General features: G+C 40.3%; 1 protein-coding gene and 1 long non-coding RNA gene across 2 annotated transcripts; one reads left to right on the top strand and one right to left on the bottom strand.

The window, feature by feature from the left end:
* Positions 1-9,632: 9,632 nt before the first annotated feature.
* Positions 9,633-15,463, bottom strand: LOC115045256 (uncharacterized). Its single transcript, XR_003840869.1, has 3 exons — positions 15,343-15,463; positions 14,508-14,584; positions 9,633-9,735 (listed from the first exon to the last, which is right to left on the bottom strand). It is a non-coding gene; the product is annotated as an uncharacterized LOC115045256 (long non-coding RNA).
* On the top strand, positions 9,820-11,711 carry sp8b (sp8 transcription factor b). The gene is made up of 2 exons (XM_029504854.1): positions 9,820-9,871; positions 10,306-11,711. The coding sequence occupies exons 1-2, from the start codon at positions 9,851-9,853 to the stop codon at positions 11,641-11,643; spliced, it is 1,359 nt and encodes a 452-aa protein (XP_029360714.1). The 5' UTR covers positions 9,820-9,850; the 3' UTR covers positions 11,644-11,711.
* Positions 15,464-16,898: the final 1,435 nt, after the last annotated feature.

Genomic DNA, 16,898 nt, shown 5'->3' with positions numbered 1-16,898 from the left:
GAAAACTTTATTGAAAAGGGAAACAGACAAGATAAATGCTAATTGGAATGTGAATAGTGTGCAATACTCAAAACAATACTATTAAAACAGTCAACTAGGGTGTTTTCAACTCGGGTTGCTTCTTGAAAGCAATTTTTAGGAGAAAGGAGTTCATATCATGAGAATGCTTAGGATTAATGTAAACAGAAACAAAAAAACAAACAAACAAACAAACATTGTAAGCTGGTTTATGAGCTTCAAAATTCTATAGTTGATAAAGAAATTAATCCAGTAGCAGACCTGAACACATTAAATATGTACTTGCAGTGTGGTAAGATTCAGAGATGACATTTTATATAACTGTAAACATATCTGTAATAATGAGATAGTTTTAGTATACTAAACTTAGTATACTAGTATTAGTATTATTTGTGTCTGGACTAGTAAGAGCAATTATTTCTTGTTGAATCAATATTTTATGTGAACTGCAAAATTTCACACGTTAAACTTAATTTCACATTTGTTGTGCCCAAAATAAAATTCCCATTTAAACTATGTTTTTAACCTGTTTTTACCAGTTTAACAGTTAATATAAAATGTGAAACAGTGGTATGTGGTTTTTTTGTGTAGGACATGGCATGACTTCTAGTTTATGGCTCTGTTCAGGTACACAGGTCACATTATCAGTTCAGACAAAGATCGCTGTCATGGTATCAGTACACAAAAATGCTGATTTAAGCCAGAGTATTAATTTTACGAAGCTACTGCAGATTTTTAACCATAATTTTGTTTTTTTGGTTGTTTTTTGTTTTTTTTTAATCCATGAATTTTTATTGTTTTTGGGCAACTGCAGAAGTCACCAGTGGCTGGCAGAACTGAAGTAATAGTCTGTTCTAGGTATTTATGTGAACTGCTCCCTTAATAATTCATGTCTTATGTGAAGTCAGATGTTCTATTGGCTTTCCTTCCCACCTCATGAACTATGCAAACCAACTGAGATGAATATTATCATATATCTAGACCATGATGGAAGAAATAATTTCAGGGAACAGCTTTTTTAAGTGTTACATCATGACCAGATGTAATATCTACTGTAGCTCTCAGGGCAGTCAAGTTTTGTTTTTTTTGCACTTGCTCAGTGTGGTTTACGTTAGATGAGGGGATATCTAATGTTCCCCTCTGCTGCCCCCTGAGTAATAACCATTAATTTCCCATCATAGTTTGTGTTAATTAAAAAAGCTACAGGTTTAATTGCCGTTAAATATAATGATGTTAGATCTCATGATCATGTGTTCAGCTCCACCCATCACCAGCTCATCCCTCAGACTTGCTGGATTTAATCAGATAGAGAAAGAAGACTTGTCTCTAATTATCTGCTCTGCTTCATCATTTAATCTTACTAAAACAGCTTCTCACATGTGCTGCAGCCACAACTTTGTCAAGGCAAATGTTGATAATCAAACACCACAATAAATTGTTCAGCCAATTGCAATTATTTGTTCACTTGTGCTTTAGTACTTTGTTTGTGCACCAAGAGCTTATTTTTTCTCTACATCTATGTCAACACAAAATCAACAGCATTAAGAGCACAGACAGGACAGCAAGACAAAATTCTTCAGTGCCAATTGGATTTCACAAACACACAAAAGCTGACAGCTGACTTACAAATTTTTGTGTGGGAGAATTTGTTACCATTATCACTTTTTTCGCAGTAAACAACATTACAAAATGCTAAACACCCAGGTAAGAGCTTTCACAACTCATCTTACTGTAACAGTTATGGTAAATTAGTTGTAATTTCTATTTCCCGTGGCCTTGATGCTGACTCATAAAGCATTACAGGTATTAAAGCACAATTATGCTCCATTCTTCCAAAATAGCCTCCTAGTGCTACGTACCGCATTGTAATTTAGTCAGTGCTACGAAAGACGACAAAACCAGCTGTTGTGCAGTAGTACAATAAAGAAAACAGCTCCAGAATCAAGTGTGGGAGGATCATGGGTATTACTGTGCTAATTTATGAGCCTTCTCCAAATGTCATAAATCTGTTCTGCTCAACGACTCATCAGCACCACAGCTGATATAGAACAGTACTTGATAACTGTGCCCACGTGATCAATCATCTCCTCTTCATCTAAAAATACTTTTGGGTGGTGTCACCATTCATAACAGAAAGCTACCAGAGAGCTGTCAATCTTGTGCTTCCCATCCACCAAAATAGCTTATATCAGTGAGAGTGACATTACCTTCCTTGTTTCAAAAGTCAGTTCCAACAGGAAGGGATAGGTGATAAATAGAGAAAGAGCTAAATGTCACATGGTTAATGTCTGTATAATGCAGTGCATGTTTATTTATGTGAATTTCTTTGTAGCTACCAGAGGGGTTAAACTAAAAATGACAGTCCTGCAACATTTGATAGCTAAATTTCCAACCGACCCAGCCACCTCATCCATCTCATATCAAGAGTATGAGCTTCTTTCATGGCATTGTTGGATGAAGTCCTGGTAGAGCACACTTGCTTGTAGCGTGGAGGGGAAGAAAATCTGATTAAACAATTAGTGTCAATTAGCCCCGACCAAATCATTCTACAAACAATTGGTCTCTAGTGCCCGGCTTAATTACAGGCGACTTTCAGCTCCTTATCATGAGCCATGTCGCCTGTGATTCATGTCCGACTCACGCCTGTCCCTCAAGCACCATCAATTATCCACCAGTAAACAAATCCACTAGGCAAAAAAAAAAAAGAAAGAAAGAAAGAAACAAGATCCTGGTCTCAGTCCTGATTAGCATACCTCTACGTATTCTTGTCAGCTGCTGTGCAACTACAGTGATCAAATCAGGGGTGTGATGAGTTGAGCAGTTTGCTGATAAAAGGGTGAGATGATGATCAAGATGAAAAGACAAAAAAAGTCACAAGAGTAATGGTCCTGATTTGGCAGGAAGCTTCACCAGGCTGAAGCTTGGTCGGATAAAAGAACTTCAAGTAAAACACACTGCTGTTATTTTTTTCCACTGTACCCTCACACAACAGTGGGTAGTGTATTGATGCCAGTCTCCAGAGATAGTTAATAGTGATAACTAGGACTTTTTACAAGTCTGATCATGTAAACACAAAGGCATATGGACAGCAACCACATATGACGATGTGAGGTCAGAGCCCTTGATTTTAGCACACACAACGTGTGAAGGGGAGCGACAGTAGGCGCGATGACATGTTAAATTACCCTAGTGATGTATAGCTTAATGAACCCCTTGTGTTGATCACGCTCCACATTAATCAACAGCCATGAACAGATTCCCTTATTTTCTCAATGCTGCCTTGATAAACTGCAATTTCATTTAACCTTGGACAGCAACTTTAATAGCTTCCACAGGACAACTGTCAATACTTCCTTGGGTATACAGTGATTAAATTGCAAGGCGAGAAGTGTGTCCCAGCTTCCTCCTCATGCTCATTCTGTGTCTCCCTCTCTCTGCCGCCCCCAACCCTTTTTTTCCCCCCAAATTACAATTTGTACTTTCTTACTTGTACAGTCTGCGTTTAGTACATTTTTTATTTCAGAAACGCAGGACTACATGATTTCATTGCATATTTATTAGAATAGCCTCTTGATTCTGATGGAAAATTTGCGTTTTAAAACCAAGTCTCAGTATCTCTTTGTAGTTGTAACCTGTTGTTGAACATTTCATTTCACTTCACTTCACACATTGATGTATCAAATATAGTCTAAATAAATATTTAGCAGACATGAGGTGAACTGTCCCTGGGGATGATACTGCCATTGCTTTTTTTTTTTTTTCTTCTGAATATCCTTGTTGTCCATGAGCTCAATGAACAGGACAAAACAAGATGGTGACAGGCAGTGACCTGAGCCCTGTCATAATGATTTTCTGTGATATCCTCCACCCTTGTCAATTTAGCATAAATTATCAGCCATGAAAGACCTGCTGGCTGATTAAAACCAATTGTCTGGGTAGGGAAGGACAAGGCAACCTCTTTATTGTATGATAAACTAAGTTAATGGAAGAAGACAATCTCCCCTCTGGGAAATCGGACTGACTCTTAATTAAAGCATTGTGTTTTCTCTGCTGGATAGAAGGACCTTTCTATTCCAACATGCATTAGAATGAAACTTTAATGATAATGTCATAGAAAAACAGAGGCAACGTGTCTGAATGGGGGAAAAAAAATAAACCAAGTTATTCTTCTTGGTTGAATATTTGACAAGTGCAAGAAAAGAAAGACATATTTGCATCAAATGTAACAACGTCAGTACCTCTAGATCAATAATGTGACTGTGTGTTTTAACAGATTTGTTTATCAAAAACACAAGTCTGACACTTGGTAATTACACTTGTCACCTTTGAAGCCTATGTTTCATTATTACATCCAGAGCTGAAAAGATTCCAACTTGTGTGTCACATGTTAAACATTTTATTGTTATGCAGCCTCATCTGCACTCAGTGAACAATACAAGCTGGCCTTACTCTTGTGCTCTTTGGATGGCATAACAGAAAAGCAAACATTTCTCTGTCCTGCGCCTCTCGTTGGCTTCCTCCACCCACACTTGAGAGGTGACAGCCGTACACCCGGACTTCCATTATTATCCAACACAGCAAGAATGCCTCCAGGAGGATAATTACTGAAACTTGAAGAGCCAGGGCTAATCCTAAGTACTTCACTTTGTATGACTGCCTCGCCCGCCTGTCTCTTAGACTGCCGCTCACACTGACAAAGTGCAATGTTGGGCTCAGTGAAAGTCAATAAGAAGACCTCATGGCCCACAGATGTAGCAGACAAGCCAAATGGTGGCAAAATACACTGTTATCTCTGTTTATCATAAACAGCCTGCACTTGAAACACTGTAATCTATCGTCTGAGCCAAGCAAACAAGAGTCAGGGGAAATACAGATCACAGCAAACAACAAGGCTGTCCAACATGTTTCCAAATAAATTACTCAACAAATTTTTATTTCATCATAGATAGATTGAGAGAAGAGCAAACTATCCAGATGGACTATGGTGGACTCACTCAAACACTTGCAGGAAGGAGGCACTGACAGCCACTATATAACCTGAGTGATGAAATACTGGCCAGAGAGCATTACCGCTTCTGCATTCCTCTGTGTTTTGATTGACAGGTGCTGAGAGAGATCATTCGCACCCTGTCTTGACATATTTGCGTGACAAGACCCACCGCATGAGACCCACTGCAATTCTGAGGATGTTCGTTATTTAACATACAATTATCGTAATACTGGGAGGCAAATTATGCCCATTCAAATTACCATTTACATGGTTTCCATGCAAACCAGCGACACAGTAAGTGTGAACAAAGAAGCCAGCGCCCAGGGTAGTTCAATATGACAAACAACTTTAAATGAAAGCTTTCAAAGAGCCTGAAGGGCTAAACGTGTTTGTTCTATGATTTCATTTAATGTAAAATCATAAAAAAAAAATGTGACACCACTGCTGGTGATTAACTGCTGCTTGTTTAGATTTTTTTTTTCTTTTCTTGCAAATCGCTCCAACTTGAAAGGCAAAAAAGAAAGTTTTTTGGCAGCCCCCTCCATTCATCCCAGGAGGAACCAGAGGCTCCCGTCCTGCCAGACAAAGCCAGGAACAGCTGGCTGATCGATACCCGACAAAAGCTCAGAGGTTAGAGCAGTCAAAAGATTGTTAACTAGCCATTTTATTTGCCAGACATTTATATCATTGTTTATGGTTCAGTGCACCCCTTCAGTGTGGGCCATGCTGCACACCTGTGCTTGGAACACTTTCAGGGCCTCTTCACCCACTTTTCATGACCTCATGGGTGAAAGGAAAATTGACACCATGTCTTTTAGTCAGACAAAACACTGAAATATATAAACGCATACGGATGGATGGATAACCAGATAGAGCATAGATGTTTTTGTGTTTTACAGTAAGTCCAATGTGCTGGAGTGAGCATGCACTGATTGAGGATGTTGAGGATGGGCTGGGCCTGTATATGTGCACATTCCTGCATATGCATGTGTATTTGTTTGTGTGCGAATATGAGTGTCGCTGTACCATTCATCCCAGCTGGTAACACATGGCTCTGCTGCCACTGCTCTCTGGCTCGTGTTATGAGTGTCCCTGCAGGCTGGCAGAGAAGGGGAGACCCTCTCTGTGGCTCACCCAGGCGAAGAGGGGCTTCCTGAACATCTTTTGTCACACCATTTGGGCCCTCGTGTCTGTGGCTGCCCTACTCCGGACCCACTTGGCAGCACACCGTGCAGACGGACATCTGCTCTTTCCAACCTCCTGGTGAATAGAGAAAACAACAACCAACAGACCCTGCTCTTTTACTCTCTGCTCTGCATACTTTACTGCATACAGTTACACAGTGTCTGCTATTACTATCTTTTATAACAGTACACTAAATTTACTCAAGGATCATCTTTAATGGTGTGTAATTGTTATCAACTAATACCAGTGATTTAATAACATACCCTATATCTCTCTGTTAAAAATAACTGCAGAAAAATTTAGTAATTATAATGACTATATGCTGCCTGAGCCACAGCGGTCATCTAATTACTGTAGAAAGACAAAAGTGATTACGTTCGGTTTTCCTCGAGGACAATCTTTGATAGGGAGGATTTGAGACTATCGAGCTGGTTTGTAAATCTCCACATTAAAGTGAAGGCTAGTTCTGCATCTCGGACTTGACTCCTTTTTCTGCCGGTTCTTTAAGCGCAATGATTCTGGAGCACGCAATATTGAACACACTTTGTTCGTGCTCAGCGGTCCAGAATAACTCGGTCATTATGGTGGCGAAAGGGACAGGTTTTGAGTTTGATTTCATGATGGTAATATAGCCCATGTGTGGAGAAGAAAGCCTTCAATGGGGACATCTGTTCAATGCGGCTTACAGTTACAGCCGCGCGATTATAACAACAACCTGCTCGCACCATGTGAACAGGACCGACCCCCTGGCTGCTGAACGCAACAGGCAACAAAAGGTGTTCTTCCTCTTTTTTTCTTCGAAATTTCCGTTGTGCGCTAGGAATAAAATTAAACAATCAGATCTGGGAAGTGCATGCGGAATATATATCTCTTCTAACCTGTGTGTCTTCGGCAGCAAGATGTTTCCTGTCGGAGAGTTATCACACTGACCTCTGACATCAGTCTTGCTGGTATGATCACTTGGTAATTTGTCACCAGAGGCCAGCTTGTCCCCTGGAGCTCCATCCCTTACCTTGCGCTCCAAATGCGTAAAATCACCACAATAGCACGACTGACCATCCTCTCCGAGAGGGAGAGGACAGGGGAAAAGCAGTTTCACCAGACGTCTTTATGTGGAAATGTAAACATGAATAGGTCTACTTTGTAAAATAATAATATTAATATGTGCGTCTTTATATGTAACTAGGAGTTTATATGCGTGTAGACTGGGGTTAATGGGATGGAGGGGGGTCGGCAGGATTTCCCAAAGTTAATCCTGAAAACTGAATTGCCAGTGTAACATTTGGTCCACAGGCTCAGTGGCTGCAGGAGATGTGCTGCATCCCTCTGCTCGGAGCAAACGCCGGGGGTCAATCAATGCACTGCGGAGCGGAGGATCGCGGTATGTTGGCTTTATTCGCACAATTCCACCTGGTCACATTTTATTCGGCCTTTTAACGCTGTCGCACGATGTTTGCAGCCTCTTGGGGTTTTCGATAGTTTTGTGATTGTTTAATATCGCCCAAATAAAATAATATACGAGCGATCGATACAGTTCTTTCTTATCTCTAACATCACTAAGCCAAGCAGACGTGTGTGTGTGTGTGTGTGTGTGTGTGTGTGTGTGTGTGTGTGTGTGTGCCCACGATTACCTCAAATCTGTCCTCCTTTCTATATAAAAAGTATTATCCTGAGTTCTCCTTTTCCCCTAAAATAATTAAATCGGCGTCCGATGCTTTAGTTGGAGAAGAAGCAGAATAACTTCAAATATAGATGGTTAATTACCAGTTTTCTTCGTGTCAGCGAAATATTTAAATGTCTCTCTATTTATTGCTTATTGATAAAACTCATATACGTGGTGGCTACTAGACTAATAATAATAATAATAATAATAATAATGAAGATAACTAAATGTACATGCATTTCTGTTTCGGAGTTTGTTTTTTTTTAAACTGTGCAACATTTTGTGACGTTTTTTCACTTCCCTGTTTTTTGCAGCTGAAGGTAAAGCGTTTTAAATTAATCCAAAAAGCTGTTGTCCAATCCTAGAAACACAAGAATTAATCAGATAGTCCATCGATCACGCTGTGTAATAAAGGAAGCGACATGGGTTAGGCAGATGATGTGATGAATAATCCCTGGTCGTTTTAATTAACTTTTCCCTGTCCTGTAATGACCAAGCTGGTCAACAGACCCGGTCAATAAGCATGTTAATATCAAACAAATAAAACTGCGGATGATTAAAAACCTCCTGCGTTATTAAATTTGAAATTCAAATGAAATTTATGCTTTCAGTGCAGGCTGCATGCTAATAGAGCCCACATAGAGTCCCAGGGTTCAACGCACGTTTTTGCCTACAAGTTCTTATTATGTAACAGGAGCATCCTCTATAGATTTAACAAATGTCAGTGGGCAAAGTGATGAGCCTATTCAATATAACCAGCTTATCATTTTATTTTCAGCCTGACACAGGGTGCAATCACTTACTCTCATAAATAATCTCACTCATAAAGTGAGGCACCAACATTATCTATATTGCCAATAACCCCCCCAAAAAATCCTTCATTTGTGAATTTTGTAATTTTCAGACAGAAATTTTTTTTCCAAGGTTAACAACATCAGCCCCTCGTCCACTTCATCATCTTCTGTTTTAGACTAAATAATAAAATGAATAATCCTGCTCCGGAATGCCCAATCTAGCAGTTTTAATCAAAACTGTCAAGATAATTGAGCACAATTACAGTTAAGTGAAAGTTTGTGGTGGTGTAATAGAGGACCCCGACCAGAACAATGCAGCCTTTATATCTTGTGTAATAGACTGTGTATATTGATTGAAGCAGTGAAAAGATGTGAAAATCCAGCAGGGTAAATTAAGACCAAAGCGAGAAGTTTCTGATATGAGAAAAATGTAATAAAAAAGATAGAAAATAAAACAAAGCACGAATGAAGCAATAAACAGGTGAAATACTGCTCTGAACTTGTACACATACACACACACACACAAAAAGGATGAGGTGAGGGTGACCCAGTTAAACTGCATGTTATCTCCATGATATCTTTGGTAGAAAAGTGTTAGTATCAAACTTTTTTCCTGTTGAAATCATTTCACCTGTAAGTAAGAAGCATTTAAAAGAGCTGACGTTGGAGAAAAAGATGAAAATAAGAATAAAGAAAAACTTTCATGAGACTGTCTTGTTGGTGGTGTGGTCATACTTTAACACTGCTCCCCTCCATTTTATAATGATCATTATTATTATTTACCTATCATTGGCCACATCAGCAAACACGGGCCATCATTCCTCCTTTCTTCAAATTTATGGAATGTGATGTTCTGTAAAATTTCAATAAAGTGGCCCCCTAATTCCTCCTTCCCAATTCACTCTCATTTAACTTTACCTTCCTTCCGCTGTCTTTTATTATGGAGGGGGCGGTGGGTGAGGGTGGGCGGGGCGCTGTCTGAGGCGCTCTATTGATGACCTCACGGCAGTGTGCGGCGGTGCGGCGGGACGGAGCCCCTGATTGGTCGCCCGTGTCACAGCGGCACTTCAAAGCCGGAGAGGAGCCTACAATTGTGGAAGAATGGGCGGAACACATCATTGTATTGCACACCTCTAAAAAAACAGTGCTCTGATTCATAAATATAAAAAGATCCTCTGAGGAGGGCAGTGTTTTTGTGTGATGGCAACTTCACTTCTAGGGGTGAGTCTAAGGGACTTTCTTACTGGTTTAATTAGTTCTTGTCATTGTCCGGTGGAGGGGGATTAAACTTACAGCCGGCAGCAAAGTAAGAGCGAAGCCAGAGCGCTGCAAATATTTTCAGAGAGCGGGCTGAGGCTGCTAGAAGTTTCAACTGGTGCTCAAAACACGCATGTTTTTTTCCTCTCTCTCCTTGCTGTCTTGTCTGGCATGCGTTTGTAAGCGCTGTGTCGCATTTTTCAGTTGTCTGCTTTCTGTTTGTCCAGGTAGGAAAGTGATGATAATCTACTTTTACAAACAAAAATCAAAGCCTCGTGGTGTTAGATGTGTCCTTAGATTGCTGGTGCTTCTGTGTGGGGCTGAAATGCTGCATTCAAATGTCTGTGATGAACCTTGTGCGACTGATGTGTCACTTAGAGCTTTTCTTCTCCTTCCAGGAGGAGCCGAGGTTAGGATCGACTCCTTTAGCCATGTTAGCTGCAACATGTAACAAAATAGGGAGCCCGAGCCCTTCACCGTCCGCTATTTCGGATAATTCCTCTTCGTTTGGAAAAGGTTTCCATCCGTGGAAGAGAGCCGCCGCCAGCAGCTGCAGCCTCGGATCCGGCCTGTCCGGTTTCGGGGTGTCCCGCAATGGATCCGGCATCTCGGACTCTTTCGCCACCAACAGCTCCACGGGATCCAGTGCTTTTTCCCTGACGTCTGGTACCTCCACTAGTTCCCACTTTGGAAACGATTACTCTGTTTTCCAAGCTTCTGTTTCCAGCAGCTCTCAAGAGTCGAGCCACCAGCCGGTGTTCATCTCCAAGGTGCACACCTCAGTGGACAGCTTGCAGGGCATCTACCCGAGGATGAGCGTTGCGCATCCGTACGAGTCCTGGTTCAAATCGTCTCACCCCGGCATCCCCACCGGAGAAGTCGGGACCACCGGAGCCTCTGCGTGGTGGGATGTGGGAGCGGGATGGATTGATGTTCAAAACCCTAACGGAGCGGCACTACAGACCTCCTTACATTCCGGTGGACTCCAGACCTCCTTGCACTCCCCTCTGGGCGGATATAATTCTGATTACTCGAGTTTAAGTCACTCTGCTTTCAGTACAAGTCCCTCTCCACACCTGTTGACAACCGGCCAGCACCTGATGGACGGTTTCAAGCCGGTGCTATCCTCTTATCCGGACACAAGCCCCTCTCCGTTAACCGGAGCAGGGGGGACTATGCTATCCGGGGGGCCGCCTGCGTCTTTAGCGGGGTCTCCGAGGTCGTCTGCCCGCCGGTACTCGGGCAGAGCCACCTGCGACTGTCCAAACTGCCAGGAGGCGGAGAGACTGGGACCGGCGGGCGCCAGCCTGCGGAGAAAAGGTCTCCACAGCTGTCACATCCCCGGCTGTGGGAAGGTTTACGGGAAAACGTCGCACCTCAAGGCGCACTTGAGGTGGCACACCGGCGAGAGGCCGTTTGTGTGCAACTGGCTCTTTTGCGGGAAGAGGTTCACTCGCTCCGACGAGCTCCAGCGACACTTACGCACACACACCGGGGAGAAAAGATTCGCCTGCCCGGTGTGCAACAAGAGATTTATGCGGAGCGATCACCTGAGCAAACACGTAAAAACTCACAGCGCCGGGGGATCCGCCGGCTCCGGCTCCGGGGGCAGCGGAGGAAAGAGGGGGAGCGACACCGACAGCGAGCACAGCGCACCGGGGAGCCCTCCGTGCCATTCCCCCGACCTGTTGCACCCACCTGAGTCCAGCCAGGGAGTAGGCATGAACGGCCTCTAAACTCCGCTCAGTGAAGGCAAAACTGTCCAACAGCAAAGTGTCGTGGTGGAATTGGTCCGAGGGACATGAGAGGGGACATACTTCGGTGTGTGCCAAATGCTTCATCCTGAGTATTGTCATTTCACGAGAAAAAATATGCCTTTGACTTTTTCCGAGTGTTTAAGACTACTAATTGAATAATTTCATAGCTGTACCATCAGAAACTTCTCATTAATGCATCTGCCGTGTGAAAGTGTGATCAAGTAATTGTAGGCGCACTGGGACAGCACACAGCTTAAACTTTCTTTGCAGCCTAATCCACAATACAGTTTTATTTCCCAGGGTCGAAGACAAAAAAGATAGAAACGCTGATGTGAAAAAAAAGAATAATATTTAGGGCCTGCAAAGTTGTGTAACTGCTGTCATTCATATTATTCAAAACCAAACTCTGGCACTTTATTATGGGAGCAGGAAAAATTGCTTGTCCCCGCAGATGGACTGCTCGGTAGGAACAAACGTCCTACCTGTAGAGTATGGTAAAGAGTGGGATGGGATGGTTTTTCATATCTGTTGAATCCCATCAACCGTTTCGTAATGGAGGAGCAGTTGTAGGTTTATATCAGATATTGCTATTCACTCCACAGCCTACAGTGTGCGCTCCAAGTTTGTAAGTAGGCCAGTCGAGGTTACTTACACTTCACTTCGCTGCAAAATGTGTTGTATATAATGAGAAATGTAGGTTAGAATAATTACAGCCCAATGTAAAGGTGAGTAATGTATTTGTCCAGGAGACGATTTTGTATAGGTATTTCTAGTTGTATATGGACTCTAGTAAATATTTGAAAATATACGGAAATGTACTTGGATTTTTCTTTGACATGATATAAAATGTATTGTGGGGAGTTATATTTAACCACGAGTTTTCTTGTATTTAGGGGTCTATCATTAGGCGCACTTTGAATTTATTTGTAAGGTTTTGAAATCATTTACTGTTTACCAACTCATTTAATTTAAGTAAGCATGCTGTAAAGTGATTTTAATTTTACAATGATATTTTTCCCCCCCGAGAATGGCTTTTTATGTAAGCCACTCAATAAAGTCAGTATGAATTCAGAAGCAGTTGATCGACTCTGTTTGATTTTTGAGTCGATAAAATCTATTTTTCACCGGCAGATCGGAAGGTTTGGGATCATAGTTTAGCTGGTATTTATTGTTTTATTGGTTATTTTGAGGGTGGATGTAATGTCACACATGGTAGAAAGACAGTTTCGTGACTTGCTACAGTTTTTGGGTTTTACAGCTTCTCGGGTGCCCGGTGTGAAAATAGGCCTTTAGGAACATCAGGGCCTGACCGAGAAATTCATTTCAATTCCAATAATACAATTAAGTAATTGAGTTGATCGTCGGAGAAAAAAAAAGGAAAAGTCAGTGTTTGTGGAATTAAATTCAGAGGAAATTACCTTATCACCACCTTATTTCTATTTTTTTATTGAGCGTGAAAATTAAATCTCAAACTTCTGAGGGCGATGTCAATAGAGATCAAACCGCTAACTGCTTTATTCATCCTTCATTACTTTGTGGCAAATATCACTTCATTAACAGAATTTCAAAAGGAATATACTACAATTTCTATTTCTTGTTACCATTTAATAAATTTTTAACATCAAAGTTATCTCAGGTTTTTTCGCTGTAATCAAACTTGGATGCGCCCATCAGAAATACTTAGTGAAAAAAGCACTAGGCTCTTCTTCAGGCTAAATTGTGCTGCTGAGTGCGCAAAAATTTTAATAACAAATTCGTCATCTTTGTGTATATGATCAAGCACAATTTAAGAAAAAGATGTTGTGATAAGGAGTACTGTTCCATTTTTGATTGGTCTTCATCTGACTTGATCTGAAGTTTTATATTACACCGCTTTATTGTTATTGAAATCCATATAAATCCATATAATCAATAGATTATACGGTTTTAGAAAACATATTTGCACATTTATATATATATATATATATATATATATAACTAAATTTATTAAATATAAATGTGTTTTTGCTGCTCATTTATAGGTTACCTGGATAGCGGGACACATTGTTTTTTTCTGTTTGTTTTTCGTCCTATTATGCAAGCAAATTGGATTTTCTATTTACTGTGATTTAAAGTTGGTAAGAGAAAATCCAGATATACGCTAATTGGAGTTCCTCCTTTTTTCTGATTCACTTCAAATTCACCCACAAAATCATCGCGGTTGCGTCCCGAATGAAGCGCCACGGATCATTTTAACGATGCCAGGAAAGATGTATAAACATGGGCAAACTCTTTTTTATTCGTACCTCTTCTATTTTTCATGTCTATAATGTCAGTGATTTCCGTTTGATGGGATCACGGTGAAGACTAACCTGTTCCTTACAAAACTTGGTGGTCTGCTGCTCGTGCACAGCTCTGCAGCGCCATCTAGCGCTGAAAGCACAACGTTGATCCTTCAATCTTCAGAAGCTTCTGGTTTGGGGACCTGGTTTCTTGAGTCAACAACGTATTCCTAATTGTTTTAGCAAGTTTCTTGTCGGTTATTGCTGAAAAACAAATGCAAAAATTGGGACAATTCCTCGCGTCTGTCTTCACTTTGTCCTCCATGTGCATTAATAGGGTAAAGTATCGAATCGTCTGCACCTGACTTATGGATGACACAAAGACACTGTCCCATTTTGACTTGTATGTGCTTCATTTAGGGTTGATGAACAATCACATAATAGAGGATCATCAGATCTTAGACATAGCTCCTACAGTTTAACATATCTCTAATCCCAATGGCGACATGACAAACATTTAGTTGCCTTAATTTCGTCTTTAGACGAACTAAAATACGCAAATGCTAACACAAGTGCACTTACCTACTGAAGGTCTGCCTTCATAGGTTCCTCTCTCCTGTGCATGCATAGTCTGCGATGGTAGGGTCAAGCAAAAAATGCTGCTGGAAAAATTGTCAAAGTTAAAAGCAAGACCAAGTCAAGTTCACAGAAGGGTTTTTAAAAAAAAAAAAAAAAAAAAAAAAAAAACCTGTCAGAGCATAACAGATGAACTTCGGCTGAAGAAGTTCTGGCATTTGGGATTGGGTTCAAAAGGCATTTAAAGTCTGCAGTGCTGTCGAAAGAAACACATTCATAAGAGCTTCTTCAAAAAGACCACAGAATCTAATCAATTTTAATACTGATGAAATTACAAATATGGATTCAGCACCAGGGTTTTATAACTGCGTGGCTTCAGTGCGTAGAGACTGTCATTTTTATTGTGTTGTGGTTGCACCAAGATAGATAATTTTTAGTGTTGCTATATTTGTTGGTTAAAAAAAAAAAAGAGAAAAAAAGGCTTATCAATAGTTTAGAGGAAAATGACTATGATGAAAACTGAATACAGTCAAGTTTTCTCTGACACATCAGATTTAACATATTTGTTTAAAACTGAAAAGAGAACATTATTAAATTCCAGCAAAAAGAAAGGAGGAAATTAGAAGCATAACTTTCAAGTTAAACCTCTGAAATGAAATGTCTCTCATAATTCAGGACATTTCGAAACACAATAGTCCTTCAGAAATATTCTTGATGATTTCAACTGTCTCAACACCTGACTAAAAAGTTATAAAAATACAGAGCCATAAATGCCTCATGTGGCAGAGTGTGTGGCTGTGCTCTCTCATGTTATTAGCACTTTTACAGACTGTTGCATCACCTGGTCCTCAGAGGAACGTCCCACTGCTCTCATTTGAATGACGCTGGACCTGAGTAGAGGAAGGCTCTGGACACCAGGATGAGGATGAACTGCCAACCATGAATGAAGGCCACAATAACAGCTGCTGGCGGAGAATTTGGCAGGCATCTGCATCTGCAAGTCACCTAGAAAACAAGAGTGAAACAATATGGTCGTGCACTTGACATATCCTTGATTTTGAGGTGGTAATGTGGTTAATAAAATATGAGCCAGTTCAATATCCTGACTGACTTTACGTGGAAATAGTGAGTTATTGCTATTAATTCAAAGAGATACATAGCATTTTTTAAGTCTAGCAGCCAATCATAGTGCTGTGGTAACACCTCTTGCCAATTACACATCTGTGGCCAATTTTGTGGTTAAGACCCCAAACCGCACTGTCATTGTCATCAAAACTACCAATCCTGGGAAAGGCAATTTGATGAGGTTCATAGTTTAGCGAAAATAATTAACAGTAATTGCTGTAACACTGACAGGGGTGCCCTTATACAATGCTTTGGGCAATTTAAATTCATTTACATCCCTGAAGGTGTTTCACCTGTCTAACTGAGTGGAATATGCACCGATTGAACCTCAATGTGAAAAAGCTCTGCAGGCTTTTAGACGTAAAATTGTACGTTTAATGGCATCACTGCATTCATAACTATGGGCTCAATCATTTCATGTCCTGACAGAATCAAAATGATTAATTTTTTTTTACTTGACAGCAATTATCCTCATTGAATGAGTTCCAACAATGCATTTAAACAAAGGCTTCAGACTGCTGAAACTCACAGTACTTAGCACTTACTTAGAGTACTTAGCAGTAAGACATGATTATGATTAATAAAACCTAAATGTCCTAAAAATTATTTTTCAAATTAGACATCAAGTAAGTGAACCAAACAATGAAGATTGAAGTCAGCAGGAAAGGCCCAAATCGACCGGAAGACCTCATGCATTAAAATTTGCTGATTAATCCTTTAGTCTATTGACTGGCTTATTTTCTTTTTGTCATCTATATAAACAAATTTGTGAATAAAATACATTATTAAGCAAAAAATGTGAAACATTTGATAACTGTTGGTTGATAAAGAAAATGTTAGACGGCACCATCTTGGACTCTGAGAAACTGAATGGTAAACTGCGCCATTTTTTATTTAAGTTATATTTTTAGGTTGTTATTAATTAAATTTCTAGTTTCTTTAGTGGGGAAGTAGGTAAATTGTAAATTTCAGGAAGATATTTAATAATGAAGTTTATCTTTAGCTATAGCTCTAATCCCTTTTGCACATTAGACTGCAAAATAGGACAGAAATATTTTGTACTGCGTAGTAACAGAAGTAGATACTGTTTGGACAACACCTTTATTGCATCTGACTGTGAGTTTATCTTTCAATATTTGTGTTTGTGCATTTCAGCTAAATGCTATAGTACACATAAGTTTTAATCATTTTAGTTTGGTCTTTAAAAACAACCATCTGTTCACCCGTGTTTTAATTTAATTTTTCATTACTTTTGGATTAATGAAAATCAAA

The sequence above is a fragment of the Echeneis naucrates genome, chromosome 6, assembly GCF_900963305.1.
Source record: "Echeneis naucrates chromosome 6, fEcheNa1.1, whole genome shotgun sequence".
NCBI classification, from domain to species: domain Eukaryota; kingdom Metazoa; phylum Chordata; class Actinopteri; order Carangiformes; family Echeneidae; genus Echeneis; species Echeneis naucrates.
The sequence above is the reverse complement of the archived record's forward strand: the minus strand, read 5'-3'. Positions and strand labels throughout refer to the sequence as shown.